Genomic DNA, 17,481 nt, shown 5'->3' on the forward strand with positions numbered 1-17,481 from the left:
TTTGAATACAAACTGTCAATTTTTCATCTCATCGTCGACCCAAAGATTGACCCCGGTTTTTTCCCTACATACATACATACATATCATCACGTCTATATCCCTTGCGGGGTAGACAGAGCCAAAAGTTTTGAAAAGACTGATACTTTTATCCCGACCCCAATATTAAAATGAATATTTTCTAACGAGGACTGACTAAAACTAGACACTGGCAAAAATAAGCTCATGAAGAAGTTTGGTTGCCACAGAGAAGGAAAAAGAAAAGAAAAAAGATAAGAAGAATAGTTTCCGAGAATTACACGTAAAATGTGTTTGTTCTCTTAACAATGTAAACTAAAAACCAATTAAAGTCTCTCGGTTTCAAAACTAGGGATTACAAATAATACCTACTTATGTGTTTGTTATATTTTATTGGTCGGTCTGCAAGTTATCGCAAAAACTTCGCTAATGAGTTAAGTTTCTTATTGCCGTTTACGGAGTTAAAGCAAGAAAACGCCATTTCAATTTCTAACGAAGTTACTTTCTTCAACCTGTTTCCTACTGTTTGAATATTCACTGTAATTATTAAATTTTGCTTTTATAATTTAATACATACTCGTATTTGTATTGTAATAATTAATTTTGTGTTTGGTATTTTTTTTATGAAAACAATCTGCATTCGTCAATGATTTAGATTTAAGATATCTATATTTGTAAATTGACGTCCGATGAAAATGCTGCAGTGTAGTTTGTTCCGCCGCTTCTTCTACATATGCTTCACTTATGTTGACGTCAATCATCGTTGACGCATCATTTACACAATATATCCGAATTTGAAAATAAATCTATTATATTCTATGACTTCGATCACTTCGTTAATTTATTAATTGAACAATTTTTTTTATTATTAACATTTTTGGAAGGAATATACCTTTGATATATGCAACTCTACAACAACTTAACAATAAATTTTAAGCTATATTATTTCTAGCAATATACATACATCTTTAAAAAATAGTGTAAAAAATATATATGTGTAAAGTGTAATGTTTTGAACTCTGTATTTTTTTACCGAATTGAATGTTAAAATCAGCACTCATAACCCACCGTTACTAGCACGGTCAAGTTGAAATGATTGCAATTACTCTTGCTTCGAGCTAAGTTCAACTTGTGAAGCTAAAACTTGCCCAGCTTCACCGAATTAACCGCATTAGTGTTTAATTAAAAACTTGAATTAATTCGCGAGCACTCTGTTAATTCATATTTCAGTACGTGCTACCTTTCAGCGATTCGATAATTTCATATTTTGAGTTAAAATTTATTTTTTGGTCAAGTAAAAAATCAAATCACACAGACATCCAAGAAGTTTATTCATTCATTCATTCAGACCATACTTCATGACCAGACCTGAGTTCGTCGGTGGTATCCACCATCCATTTCACAAGGATGTCGTAAAAGGCAATTAAGGGATAGGATTATAAATTTGGGATTCTTTCTTTGGGCGATGCGCTAGCAACCTGTCACTATTCGAACCTCAATTCTATCATTAAGCCAAACAGTTGAACGTGGCCAATCAATCTTTTCAAGACTGGTGGCTGTCTACCCCGCAGGGGATGTAGACGTGACTATATGTAGAATTATTATTATACAAGGAGGGTATAAAAACAATGTTACTTATTAAAATGTTCTTTTACTGCTAGTGTAGAAAATTAACATACGTACAAGATAAATATATTAATCAACAAAAGTATAAGACACATCCGAAGCAATACCACACGCGTTGCGCCCGCGCACCAAGTAGTAGAATCCCTTATCTCCAAAGTCTCCGCCCCAAGAATTCTTGATTATCCAGTATGAGACATTTCGCTCGGGAGTAACTTAAAACATAGAAAAAAGTCATATATCTAGTCATATATTTGTTGTCTACAATAAAAAAAATAAATTAACGAACAAAAAGCAACAATTTGATGTAGACATCAATTATACTAAAATATCGTGAGAAATCATATACAAAATAGCACATGAAGATGATTGATTATTTTATGTATGTATTTAGTTACTAATACTATTGTCATTTATTTCACAGGAATTTTATTAATTTTAATTCAAAATCTTTATTGTTTATATTATCATTAAGTATATCAGTTGGATTACAGTTACTAATGAATGAATGAATGAATGAACACTTTATTGTACAACATAATAACATAGTAACTTAAATTAAATATAATCTAAGTAGGAAGTACAATTGGCGGTCTTATTGCTAAAAGCAATTTCTTCCAGACAACCGATGAATGGATAGTAATTTTATCACACAAAGCCGGACGGGATGTAACAAATGCAACAGACAAGCTAATGAGTATTAATGCATAGACAAAAAATATTATAAATCCTTTACCTACATACATACATATTATGTATACATAACAATACATACATATTATATATACATAACAATACATACATATTATATATACATAGAAATACATACTATATATTTATATAATATATACTGAAAAATATAATATATATAGTAATACATAATAACTATTACGTTGATGTGTAACATTGTTGCAAATAAAATTCCTTCACTTGAGATTTAAAGAGTAAGAGTTAGTTAGAGTTACTACTTATAAGTAGGTACAATATGAATTGGGCATCGCAATTTTAAAATAATATAAATCGACGGGCAGGTTCATATTGACTATTACATACATAAAATATGTGGAATTCTCTTGTCACAACGTTCGTTCCCGTAGGTACTCCTCCGAAACGGCTTGACCGATTCTCATGTAATTTTGTGAGCATATTGATATCGTATATTCCATTACTTCTTTGCTCCTTATAGCCCAAAGCCTTTCTCGATAAATGGTCTATTCAACGCAAAAAGAATTTTTCAATTCGAACCAGTAGTTCCTGAGATAAGCGCGTTCAAACAAACAAACAAACTCTTCAGCTTTATAATATTAGTATAGATATAAATTCAATTTTGACTTACCAGTAACACCGTATCCAACTATCAATACAGAATGGTTCAGTTCTTCAGGGTCACACTGTTCGTCTGTTGGTTCATCAATACCTTCCGTATATGTGCCCATTGATTTTGAATTTATAGCTGAAATTTATATGAAAATATTTTCGAGCAACATAAAAATGTATTGAATGCTTCACTAAATGCTTAAGATCTATCTTCTCCATTGTAAACTAGAATTATCGCTGTCATCAAAAATATTTAGGCTTACAAAGGGATTCCTCTTGTAGGCGATGGGCTAGAAGCCTGTCACTATTTGAATTTCAGTTCCATCTTTCAGTCTTTTCGAGACTGTTGACTCTGTCTACCACGCAAGGGATATAGATATGACTACATGTATGTATCAGAAATATTTATTATTAGCTGTTGGGCGGTGCTTCGCTATCGTATGAGTTTCCAAAAAAAAGTATACACACTGAAAAATATGAATGTGTATTTGTTAGTCTGTCTTTTACGTCAACACCACTGAACCGATTCTCATAAAATTTTGCATCGGGGCGTCTATTCACGAAGCTATACTTATAGTTAACGCATGACCAACCTCGTAATCACGATAAAAATATCAGCTGCTTCAAGCAAAAGTCGACTGAAGTATATGAAACAGATGCTCTTTTTTTACAATTTCGTGGTTGCTCCTATAGTAAAAGTTGTTAAGTTTGTTATAGGTACTAGTTTACATGTACATTATCTCTCTCTTTTTATCCATCCATTTTGTTATCCAAAATGAAAAAATATAAGAATATCATAAGTCATTATGACTTGTTAACGTTCCTGAATAAAAAGCCGTTTTAACTGACCAACTTACCGGCGATCAAAGGTCCATTCTTGAATAAATTCTCTTTCATAACATTCTCATCAGGCTTAACCCGTTTGTATCCAACCACTGGTACTAATTTGGACGGGTCGCCATCCCATCTGCATTTCTGCTGGTGTTCCGAGTAACTGTAGTAATATTTCTCTTCAAGAACTCCACTTAAGACTGAAACTATGTGCCTGAAAAAGTGATGGTTGGAAGTTGGATATAACAAAACAGAAAAGTGAATTCATGACTTAAAGATGGCTTGGAGTTTCGGAGATATGAAAGGCAGGTTATATAAGGGGCAGTATACTAAGATTTAAGAAATTTGTTTGACGACAACCAATGTTGTGTAATTGAAAAATTAGACAACTATTTATTAAGTGATGTTGAAAATGTCCCTGCAATAAAAGCATTTTATTAAATAAGTGTGAGTTTTATATTTAGGCTTATTTGTAGTTTTATCTTTTAGTTTTCATTAAGTAGTTTTATTTAGATTTATTTTAATTTTATTAAGGTAACTGCTACAGCATAACATGCGCCTTATTTAATTAAAAAAGAGTGATTTTAACAAAAAAAAAAAAAGACTCTGTCACTGATGTGTTACAAGTATCTACTAATACTCGTACATTAAGTGAAAAAAAAAATGGACAAAATCACGGCTGTCATCTAAGCAGTATTTGGAAAGGTTAGAAATTAATTACAAACTTTACGATGTAGGCTCGGTTGTAACTTTTAATTTCATCTTCCGTGCTTTAATTTTTTAATGCGCCCCTGTATTTTGACCAAGGCCGGCCATACTTTTATAGCTTAATTAAATATCACGCAAGTAGTAAAAATTATGAACATAAGTCTAGTTTTATGCAAATTGGTCAGATGCTATGATTTTGATGGTAGAACATTTGTTGTAAAAATCTGACATGCCCAATGCAGGATCTTTGTTGAAATGGGCGTCACGGGCTCCTCATTAAAGTCCTTGAATTAAATATGTTTAATGATATAAAAAATAAACAATCATGATTTTTTTTTAATTTATAGGCTTCTAAATGTTTCTTTTTTTAACATTTGAAGTGTATTTTTAACAATTGTTTACCATTCTTTTAGTACTTAAATAAATGTACTATAAAGAAGTGATTATGTAACCAGGTTACCTTCTGGTTTTAATCCCGGGCCTAAACTACAGCGAAGACCCTCGACCAGGATAGTGCGCTTTGAAGATATAGTATCATCACTCCTGGCGCGAGTTCCAGTTTCCCAAGTCTTTCAGTCTCCGAGCAGACACTTTTATTACTCTTCAGTAACATACTAGCATGGAAGCTTGCACTTGATTAATGTGCTTCTATTCCCTTAGTAACCTTTTACGGTACTCATGAGAAAGACATGGAGTGGCCAAGTTCTAAAGTACTTTGAACTTATGAAAAAGAAACTTACGCAAGGGTTTTCAGAACACTTCCGTTAGTACACCCCTCGTTAAATTCAATGCAATCGATCAGAAATTGTTCAGACAAACTGACTTCCTGGTTGTGAGTTATTTTCATTTGACTCTCTATGTTAGCTGGAAATTAAAAAGAGAAAGAAAACTCTCAGTGCTCAATAATCAAGGATAAATTACATACATACATATAGTCATGTCTATATCCCTTACGGGGAAGACAGAGCCAATAGTCCCGAAAAGACTGAATGGCCACATTCAGCTGCTCGGCTTAATGATAGAATTGAGATTCAAATAGTGACAGGTTCCCTTAGTCGCCTTTTACGACATCCATGGGAAAGAGATGGAGTGGTCCTATTCTTTTTTGTATTGGTGCCGTGAACCACACGGCACAAGGATAACTTGGAGTATCCCAAATCAAGTTACCGATTTGAAGCAGCTGAATATGGCCTGTCAGTATTTCAAGACTTGTTGGCTCTGTAGAAGTTACGTGGTAGCCACAAGGTATGTAATCGAGATTATATGAATGAATGAATATTAATTTATTTCCGACGCGTTCGAAGAATAAGCGTCCATTGGACAAAGTCATTGGATGTAGTCAAAGAGTATTAAGACTATTCTAATTTCTAATGTTAATGTTGCGATGAACTATGATCTTACTTTTGAATGGTGTAAAGCATTTTTTTCTTAACCAAACAAAGATTTGACAGCTTGTTTTCGTTAACGTTATAAATGGAAAGTGTACAATTCAGAATAATATTTTCTTAAATTATTTCGACATCTAACACTAGAATAGAATAGATTTATTTTCAAAATTGGATACAAGGTATCACTTATTGACGTCACATAACTTAAATCTAATTATAACTACTACCGCTTCCAAAGCGCATGTGTAGAAGAAGCGGCGGAACAAACTACACTGCAGCATTTTCATAGGACGTCAATTTACAAATATAGATCTCTTAAATCTAAATCGTGGACGAATGCACATTGTCTACATTAAAAAACATGTAACTGCAACCGAAACTAAGTATTTATTTAAACAAAGTAAACTGAACAAGAACACTAGGGACCTTATAAAGTGGGTGATAAAGTTAAATCGTAAAGCGGAACGTACTGACACCTTGCGATGATGTCTAGCTGTAAACTGTACATTTTATGGACCCCTGAAATTCAACTTAAAATGTTTGAGGTATATATATATTCAGGCGAATCATTGAAAATTAATCTGTAATACTTTCGTGTAAAATTTCATCACCGCTCACAGCATCAGCATACAAATTTAACAAAATCTAGAAATAAATAATTTATGCTTATTTAGTTTCAATTTGATTTAATTATAATCCATAGTGAAAATAAACATTAATTTAGACACAGAAAATTTATTATTTACATGTTTATTTATCGTTTATTCATGGTAAATACTCGTAGTCACTTATTGGTTTCCCCGTAGAAACATTTTTCTGGAACACCAATTCCTATATCCGTCATACATTCATTCATATAGTTATGTCTATATCTCTTGCGGGGTAGACAGAGCCAACTTGAAAAGACTGAATGGCCACGTTCAGCTATTTGGCTTCATGATGGAATTGAGATTCAAATATTGACAGGTTGCTAGCCCATCGTCTACAAGACGAATCTCAAGTTTATTAGCCTATTCTCTAGTCAGTTTTTTACCGTCAAAGATTTCTAATTAAATAATTTCCAGGAAGAAAAACTGCGTGAGAGTGAAAGTTGAGTGTGACAGAAGGATTCTCCATGATACAATATATATTGATATTATATATATTATATACAATATATATTGATATTATATATATTATATACAATATATATTGATATTGTATCGCTCAATTTCCAATAACTTCAAACAATCGGTAGCGCCATGCCTACAAAAAAGAAAAGCAAAAAAGGCGCTGCGGAAATCGGTAAAATTTAATGACATGATAAAGAACAGCGTGATAAGCGAATGTTTGTTTGTTTGTTATATCTTTATTGCACAAAAATTTACTAAGTTATGAGAAATAGTAGATAGGCATTAAAGGAATAAATCACTTGCAATGGCGGACTTTTCACATGAATGGGATCTCTTCCAGTCAACCAGGAATAGAAAAGGCAACGTTTAAATATACTTAAAAGACAAGTGTAAATAGAAATGTAAGAGTGATAAAGAGTACCCGAAACCAACGAGATAGATAGATGGATAAAACTCTTTATTGTCCATAAGTGTAAACATACAAAACAGACAGATATGGTACTCGTACAAAGGCGGGCTTATCGCTAAGTGGACTTATCGCTCTCTTCCAGTCAACCTTTGGGTGGAAGGAAACCAAACAGGAGATTGGCGTTGGCACAGAGCAAGATAAATAAATGTTTAAACATACTACAATGTACACATAATATATATCAACGAGCTTGCATGAATAGAGTTATGAATGTGAACGAAGGGATAAATAAAATCGTGGCAAGTGGAATGATATAGTCTCTGCCTTACCGCCCTCCGGAAAAGAGCCGTGATGATGAGTAAGAAGAGAGAACAGCGCGATTATCATGATTTTACAATTATAATATTTATTCAAACTTCGTGTAAATCAATTAATCATAACAATATTCTTTCGTCCACATTTCTATATTAAGTTTTGACAATTGTGAAGTTGACTTTATTGAAGAAAATGCTGCAGTGCAGTTTGTTACCGCTTCTCCAGAACTGACTCTTTGGAATTGGCAGTAAACGTAGTTTTAAATAATTTATTTAACATCAACCAATATTGTGAAATCAAAAGATATGACAATTTTTAAGTTACGTTGAAATGTCCCATAATAATGAAGATAAAATTTAATAAAGTTTCGTTTTTCTCACCAATTATACTAAAAGCCCAACAAGCGGGACATCCTCCTTGATCCTTGACTGAACTCACAGCACCCTGCTCTCTCCAGTCAAAATATTCCGGGACGGTTACATTATTTTCATCATTCAACAAAACCCTCTCATATTCCCAATACGTAAGATTCCCGATAGGTAGAAAAATACAAGAATAAAAATCGACGAAAATTATGAACGAAAAAACAATAACCCTTTTTTGAAACATATCGACTTACGCGATCAATTAGTGCGAACAAAAAACATGGATTGATTTTATTATATAGTCTACAATGGAATTATTTTCTTTTATTTTTTATATAGCATTCAGTGTTCACGGAGAATGCTCGGAATAACTCCATTTTAGTGCCTCGATGATAATTTATAGACTTGTTATTCACAAACGGTGATAGGATTCCATGAATTTTTTTATTTTATTTTTGTTAACGATTTTATTTGTTTACGATGTTGTTGTTCACAGTTTGATTTGACGATTTCTTTTTTGACTAAGGTTTTATGAGTAATTCATTAATTTAACAAAAACAGACAGCTTTCTCTACAATAATAATACAAATGTATGCAAATTCAAAATTCAAAATTCAAAATTTTTATTCATTATTATAGGATATTATTATATCGCTTAATAATTGTCGTATGGTTTAACAACTTGGTTGACGTCAAATAAATTACTTAAAAACTAAGTTTACTGCCGCTTCCAAGGCGTCAGTGCAGAAGAAGCGGTAACAAACTGCACTGCAGCATTTTCATCAACAACGTCAACTTCACAATATTAAATTATACTTAGAATAGAATGTGGACGGGAGAATACATTGTTCACGGGAGATTTATATATTTATGAGATTTAATATTGAAAAAAGAAATATATATATATATATATTATGGATTGCCAATTTTAAAAAGATTTGACGATATGATTTTGATATGAGACTGGCTATCACTTAGTTGGCTGTATCTCATTAACCGTCCTAACTAGAAAGCTGGAATTTTAATAAATTATGTTATTACTGTTGCCGATCTATCTATATATACATATCTATCTATAAATATAAATAAAATAGCGTCTCCATACAATTAACGTGTTTTTTATTAGTTTTTCTTCAATAATAATATCGGTTATACGTAGACAACTTACAATTTTTACAGAATATTAAGTTGTATTTTATCCTAAAAATAAATAATTAAATGAAAATAAAGTATTTTTTAAAGGTCCCATACAACAAACGCGATTTTTTTTTTATAAGTAGAACGGAATCGTACGTGCTCGAGTCCGACACGCTTTGGCTGGATTTTTTCAAATTATTATATCATTTACTGCCGTGTGGTTCCCGGCACCAATACAAAAAAGAATAGGACCACTCTATCTCTTTCCCATGGATGTCGTAAAAGGCGACTAAGGGAATAAGGCTTACAAACTTGGGATTCTTTTTTTAGGCGATGGGCTAGCAACCTGTCACTATTTGAATCTCACTCCTATCATTAAGTCAAATAGCTGAACGTGGCCATTCAGTCTTTTCAAGACTGTTGGCACTGTCTACCCCGCAGGGGATAAAGACGTGACCATATGGATGTATGTATTATTTATGCAACACGGATAAGCCACCTACGACTCAAAAGATGATGAAGAAGGTTGTATATTATTTAGACCTCCTACAGTGCATAGAGTAACTGCGCGATACATCGAGAAATTTCAGCATTTAAACTTTTCATATTTGTCTTCCAACGTTCGAAGTGGCCTTATATCTCTAACTCGGAATTGCGAACTATTTCAGTAATATAATATCTACGTCCCTACAAAGTTGCAATGAAGAAGTTAAATTTATGAACGTAATGCACACAGTACCTAAGTGTATGGAAATTCTTTATCGGCGGTGTGAAAAGTTCCGCTCGAAAATAGAAATTCCTGATTTTTTAATGCCGTGTGATTCTCGGTAACAATAGAAAAAGAATAGGACCACTCCATTTCTTTCCCATGGATGTCGTTGAAGGTAACTAAGGGATAGACTTTTAAACTTGGGTTTCTTCTTTTAGCCGATGGGCTTGCAACCTGTCACTATTTGAATTTCAATTTCACCATACAGCTGAACGTGGTCTGACTGTTGGTCCTATCTACCTCGCATGAGATATAGACGTGATTAAATGATATAGGTATATATTAAAATAAAAAAAAGATTTTGTATTTTTCAAACAAGAGTCGAATACTATGTGTATATAATTACAGATGGCTTAGGGTCAAGGAATGAGATTCAGATCTTAATATTTTATGTGGAAAAAAGTGTTCAAATAAAATACCTCAAGTTAAATAAGCATTTCTCTTGATTATCTTTGAAAAATATTCACGGGAAGAAAATAATTAGCTGTCCATCTTTTCAGAACCTGGCAAATCAGGCGGTCTATTCACAAACTTTTACAAAGTAGCTTTAGGAGACATATTATAAAATTTATAGTCAATCGCAAAGAAATGTCTATTTTATCAATAATCGTTAATAATGTGATTTTTACACCAAAATTTTATATACAGGACAGAAACACTCTTCACCACAAAAGATAAGACATAAAAAAATATTAAGTAGAACAAAGAGCCATTTTCAGCTTCAAATTAAAAATAGATTTTATTATGAAATTCCTTTTTAAAATGAAATACCTCAGAAATGCAAAGTCCAGTGTTCTTTAATCAACGCTTTCCTAAGAAGACGCCGCGCCGGTGGAATGATTGTACAAGAGTCAGCAATTCATAGTGATGCAGATAGCGTAATTATCTCAGCTGGTAAGCACCAAAGACTAAGAGTTTGCTAGAAAAACAGTTGTTAATCATGTGGGACTAAGTTATATACCTACATTAGTTTGAGTACTAACCGATGTTCTTAAGGCTTGGAATAAATTGGAAGGAAAACTGTACGCACATTCAGGCAACTGAAGGGTTAGTGCGAGTTTTACTCGATCAAACGCGTCGAGCAAGTAAACGCGAATTTGTATGTGATTTGATCAGCGGACCAGCGGACCAAGTGCCGTGTGGTTCCCGGCACCAATACAAAAAGAATAGGACCACTCCATCTCTTTCAAATGGATGTCTTAAAAGGCGACTAAGGGATAGGCTTATAAAATTGCAACCCTTTTTTTAGGCGATGGGCTAGCAACCTGTCACTATTTGGATCTCAATTCCATCATTAAGCCGAGCAGCTGAACGTGGCCATTCAGTGTTTTAGGGACTATAGGCTCTGTCTACCCCGTAAGGGATATAGACGTGACTATATGTATGTTGATCAGCGCCACCTTGTGGTAACGCGATGGCACTAAAGCAATTCCATACAAATTCGTGATTACTTGTTCGACGCGTTTGATCCGGTGAAACTCGCACTACTCTCTGAATGAGATGAAAGAATCATCACCCGCTACAAGTACTATTTCTTAGTTCCGTTCTGTTAATGAAAAACACTTTTGTTAGTCTATGATCGACTTGCTCAACATAATGGAAAAGAAACTTCGTGCGACGGACAAAGGTGAAGTCCGGAGATAAAACAATATCTTATCCGGGATAAAATCATAAGTTTCCATCGAAGTTTCCCACAGCTGGAGTTAAAGTCTGGAAATTTTTTAACATACCTCGCCGCTATTGTAGAGCACTTAACTGTTGAATTTTAAAATAAAGATGTACTTAAATAGTAATTTCGTTGTTGGAAGTTGGGTTTTATTATTTTTAATCTACTTGTTATAAAATGAGGTTCTCGATTTTGTTTGTTGATTTTTGTTCAACGAATTGGTAATTTAATAGGAAAATGACGGCCTCTGTGGTACAGCGGTAGTACGCTTGTCTGTGACACCGGAGGTCCCGGGTTCGAATCCCGGGCATGATGAGAAAAGAACTTTTTCTGATTGGCCTAGGTCTTGGATGTTTATCTATATAAGTATTTATTATAATATATAGATAGTATCGTTGAGTTAATATCTCGTAACATAAGTCTCGAACTTACTTCGAGGCTAACTCTATCTGTGTAATTTGTCCCGTATATATTTATTTATTTATTTAATAGGCAAATGGAATACGTACCTAAGGTGTTACATAGAAAAGTGTGAGTGTGTTAAAATCCTACCTCGGTATCAGTATTTTTTTTCTAAGGTCAAAACACTTACAGGGAGCCAATATCGTGAGAAAACCTGCACATTAAGATAACTGAATGTGTGAACGTGTTCCAATATGATTTAGGTTCCGCTGCAAAGGCTGTGACTGTTAGCCAGGAGTCGCTTCGTACGAAAACACTACTAAACCAATCTAAAAACATTGCGAAAAGGCGCACCACAAGCTTATGTGGCGCAGTGGTAGTGCGCTTATCTGTGACATTGGAAGTCCCGGATTCTAATTCCAATTAAGGCATGATGAGAAACGAACTTTCTCTGGTTTTTTACGCCAATCAGAGAAAGTTCGTAACATAATAAAATATAGTATCGTTGTTAATAATAAAATATTGAGTCATTCGTATCTCGTAACACAAGTCTCGAACTTATTTCGAGGCTAACTCAATCTGTGTAATCTGTCCCGTACCTATATAATAATGTATTTATTATGTATTTATCTCCAGATTGGTGAAAATGCGACTGGTACAAACGTTAGGAACTTGTCAAATTCAGGATAGTGATAATGAGAGGACATTTAAACTAGCTCTACAAGTAGTAGAATATTTATATAAAAACAACATTTCTATTTCCTAGAAAAAAAATAAATAACGTTTTTCCATAAAGCAAGAATACAAGTGGAAACATTTATTAAACAATTCCTTTGTAGTGGCTAACGCATTCTGCGGCAAACAGCCCGGAGTTTCGCTCGATGTGTGTATTTTCTCTCAGTTTCACGATTTCACAGATTAAAGGCGAAATCTCACACATTGAATATGAAAGAGATGTATGCTTAACATTTTAAATGATTAGGGTTTTCTTGGAATATCTTACACGCTTCTTTCTGGGCCATTTCTACGTCGTAACATTTACGAATCTACTTCATGTATCGTTAAATGGATGTTCATACAGGAATATAAAAATATGTGTATTATGTCAATAATATCCCATGTGGGGTAGACAGAGCCAACAGTCATCAAAAGGCTGAAAGGACACGTTCAGCTGTTTGGCTTAATGATAGAATTGAGATTCAAATAGTGACAGTTTGCTAGTTCATCGCCTAATAAAGAATTGCAAGTTTGTAAGGCTATCCCTTATAATTTTTTTTTATCAGATACAAGTGACATATAACCGTGTGATCATGACAAAAGTGAGTTGAAGAACATTAGGTGCATGGAGAAAATAAAACAATATTAACTTTTATAGATTTAATTTCTCTCTGTTAAATCTATACTAATATTATAAAGGATTCGGATTCAATAATTTCTTTTTGTGTTGAATAGATCATTTATCGAGGAAGGCTTTAGGCTATATAACATCAAGCTGCAACTTTTAGGAGCGAAGAAATAATGGAAAATGTGAAAATAACGGGGAAATTTATGTGGGCTTCAATGATGCCCAAAATTACTATTCCACGCGGACTAAGTCGCGGGCATAGCTAGTCGCTTAGTAAAAATAGAAAACAAAAAAAAAACAATTATCAATGTAACGCAAAGTACCTACGCATAATCAAATTTCGTTTATAATTTCACACGTATTGATTCCATCAGAGTGAATCCCTTGGAAACAAAACTAATGTATGTATTTTTAAACTTGTAGCTCTGTTAAGGCTCAAGTCATAACTCAACCTTTCAGGTGCTATAAATCAGACTTCCAATATAATCATAATTAATTTGTTTTGTTCAAAATCATGGCCGTGAACCGATTATAAAGTTCCCTCCGATTATAAGAGAGGGTAGTTTTGCCGCCGTAAGGTTTAGACGTGTTTTGTATCGCTCCTTAAAAAAATAATTCTTCCACGGACAAACTTGTACATAAATTCTCGCAAACTATACATTATTTGGATAAATATCACGTGTGCTTTCACTCGATAAACACAAAACAATAAAAACAATAGTGGACGTGAATATTTTGAAGTGCTAATTGGTTATTTACTCGACTCGATAAGCCGCCGACATCGTCCAGCGAGCTGCGCGTGAGTCATCATCGCACACAACATAGCAGCGACTGCCCCGTACCACGTTCTCGTCGCGCGAGCCGGACTCCCCTGTACTACGCTGCCGCCCGGCGAGTGTCGCCGCATCGACTGCCCGGTACCACGTTTTCGCCGTGCTAGCGATACAACGGTCGTTTTTGATCGAGGTTTGGTGGTAGAGGGATACACAATGTCTTCTACGGCAAAAAATAATCTATGTGCTGGCTGTCGTCAGGTGATAAGCGGCCGATTTATCTGCTGCTCTGTCACTTCTTGCAAACAAATGTACGATCTAACATGTGCCAAAGCTGCCAGTCTCACGACTAATGAATTAAAAGTATGGATCTGCCCAGAATGCCGTGCAACGAGGAGAAAAACTGGAGACACCTCAACACCACTCCGCCCATCAACGTACGCGGTTCCCGAGTCTGAAAATGTTACAATGAGGAAGAAGTCCTCGCTTAAACCCCAGGACACCCAGGATGTCTCAATCACGGAATCTATTAAAAAACTGACTGATGAAATTCGGGGTATGCGGTCAGATATGGATGTGTTTCGTACAGAGGTAACCACTCGTTTTGAAGACTTTTCAGCTAACCTGCTAGAAAAAGGGAACAGGATTGAGATTTTAGAGGAAAAGCAGGAAATTCTAGAACGAAGGAATTTAGATCTCGAAATCACAGTTCAGTCGCTTCAAGAGCGTATTGCTTTGATGTCCCAACAATCCCTCAGAAATGAAGCTGAGATCCTGGGAATCCATGAAGTTGCTGGTGAGGAGCCTTTACACTTGGCTTTAGTTACCGCTTCAAAGATAGGGCTGGATTTGGAGGCAAGCGACATCGATGAGGCCACCCGCGTTGGCCCCAAACGTAAGTCCACGAATCAAGCTTCTGAAGAGAACCGCCTTCCTCGTCCCATAGTGGTCCGCTTTACTACAAAGGCCAAGCGAGATAAATTCATATCTGCTGCTAAATCTAGAAGAACAGTGGAGAGCAAAGATATTGTTGAAAACGGACCTGTCCGCAAGATTTACGTAAATGAAAGACTGACAGCTGAGAATCGGCAGTTGTTTCGTGCAGCGAGAGCACGAGCTCAGGAGAGCGGTTTTAAATTCTGCTGGGTCAAAAATGGTTCAATTTACATCAAAAAACACGAAAGAAGCTCGGCATTACGAATTACATCTACAAACGACATTAATTGTTTGGGAGGGCCCGAGGCCGATGTCGCGCGTGCATCCATGGGACCGTCATACGCTGGACCCGTCAATCACACTTAGGGGGGCACCGCTCATGGGCCCTCTTCTGGTTAACATACCTACATTTAATTTCGCCATGTTAAGGCTTCTGTCGTTTTTAATGTCGTTTATAATTATAATTTTAATTCTACTTGTAACAGATACGCCTAACGCTAAACTGTCTAACGCTAAATTTCTCAAATCTAAATATCCTTTTAATGACGTCAATTCCTGTCTCTACGAGTTAGTTATATTTCAATGTATGGCAGCATTGATCAAAACAATACAAAAATTAATTTTTTGGAGCCGGTTACGGCCACCTTAGAGTTGCTTTCTGAAATCGATGAATCTTTTAATATATCATGCCATACTCTTGATTTTCCTGAACAATGTGAGAGACTGTTACCAACAAATAGTATCAAAGTACTGAATATAAATATAAGAAGTCTACAAAAAAACTTCAACGCATTCCTAATAGTATTAGCGAGGCTTAACATTAATTTTGACGCAATTGTATTTGCAGAATGCTGGCTTACTGATATATCCGTAATTCCCCAGATAACCGGCTATTTATCGTTTCGTACAAGTAAGTTCATTAATAAGTGTGGTGGTGTAGTAATGTACATAAAGAGTTGTTGGTCGCCAGTTTTTACGGAATTACCGCTTGATGAAGCTAATTGTGTGCTAGCTGACGTACCGAATGTATTCTCTATTTTAGGTATCTATAGGTCACCATCTTTCAAAGATACAACTCCATTTCTACATTCTTTGGAATCATTAGTGGTAAATGTAAAGCAAAAAGCGCGTCTGATTATAACTGGTGATATTAATATTAATATTTGTGAACAAGGTCTCCAGGATAATAATGATGATAAAATATCAGAATATACTTGTCTTATGGCCCAGTTGGGTTTTGTGCCAGCTATCACTGTCCCGACTAGAATTAATACTTGCCTAGACCATGTTTACGTACCAAATCAGGGATCAACCACATCGATAGTATGTCGCACTGAGCTGACGGACCACCATGTAGAAATGGCGGCCGTTACTTTTAGCACTCCTGATACAAGGACTACTAAGAATCGCTATCGCAGCAAAATCGATTACAAAGGTCTGACTGAGGATATTGACTCAATTGACTGGAAGGAAATTCTCGAAGGTACATGCCCAATTGATACTACAGAAAAATTCGATACTCTGTTAAGAGATGCTGTAGCTAAGCATACTAAGTTAGTTAAAGTGAGTCACTCGCAATTTAACATTCAGCCTTGGATGACACCAGGACTCATTAGGTGCGCAATTCACAAAGATAAACTTCATGCACAGGTTAGAAAAAATCCCGATAAAAAAGAGATTTATATAAGGTATAGAAATTTTTATCAGAATCTCCTCAGAAAGCTCAAGTGGGATCATGACTCCAAACTGTTAAATGATAACCTGAACAATCCCAAGAAACTCTGGCAAAACATAGGCACAATTACACATACTCGTAAGCAGAAATCCAATTCATGCGATCTTATCAAAATTAAAAATTCCCCCTCGGAATCTCTGAACCACTGCAATGACTATTTTTCTACAATTGGACAGACTCTGGCTAACAAAACTTTAACTGCAAGAAACGAAACTGAAGATGACTTATCTGCGCGCGTCAGACTAGCAGTGTCGGGTCCTTTTGAATCATTTTTTCTTGGTCCAACTGATGCTGACGAAGTTCTGTCTCGTATACAAAAGCTAAAATCCGATAGCGCACCCGGTCTGGATGGTATCACAAATAGAATAATTAAATTAATAGGAAAAAACATTGCAGTTCCTTTGGCACATATTTTTAATCTTAGCTTTTCAACGGGCGTTTTTCCAGATATCTGGAAGACTGCAGCAGTGTCCCCGATCCATAAAAATGGTGCTAAGAACGAGCCAGTAAACTACAGACCTATCTCTCTCCTCAGTTCCTTGTCAAAAATTCTGGAAAGTCTAGTAAATACAAGGTTGATTTCCTTCCTGGACAAGCACAATTTAATAACAGAATCGCAGTTTGGATTTAGGAGG

General features: G+C 35.0%; 1 protein-coding gene across 1 annotated transcript; it reads right to left on the reverse strand.

Annotated features, from left to right (window-relative positions):
* Positions 1-1,710: 1,710 nt before the first annotated feature.
* Positions 1,711-5,915, reverse strand: LOC106133063 (uncharacterized). Its single transcript, XM_060946276.1, has 4 exons — positions 5,896-5,915; positions 3,813-4,000; positions 2,975-3,091; positions 1,711-1,853 (listed from the first exon to the last, which is right to left on the reverse strand). The coding sequence occupies exons 1-4, from the start codon at positions 5,913-5,915 to the stop codon at positions 1,711-1,713; spliced, it is 468 nt and encodes a 155-aa protein (XP_060802259.1).
* Positions 5,916-17,481: the final 11,566 nt, after the last annotated feature.

This window comes from Amyelois transitella, chromosome 10, assembly GCF_032362555.1.
Source record: "Amyelois transitella isolate CPQ chromosome 10, ilAmyTran1.1, whole genome shotgun sequence".
NCBI classification, from domain to species: Eukaryota; Metazoa; Arthropoda; class Insecta; order Lepidoptera; family Pyralidae; genus Amyelois; species Amyelois transitella.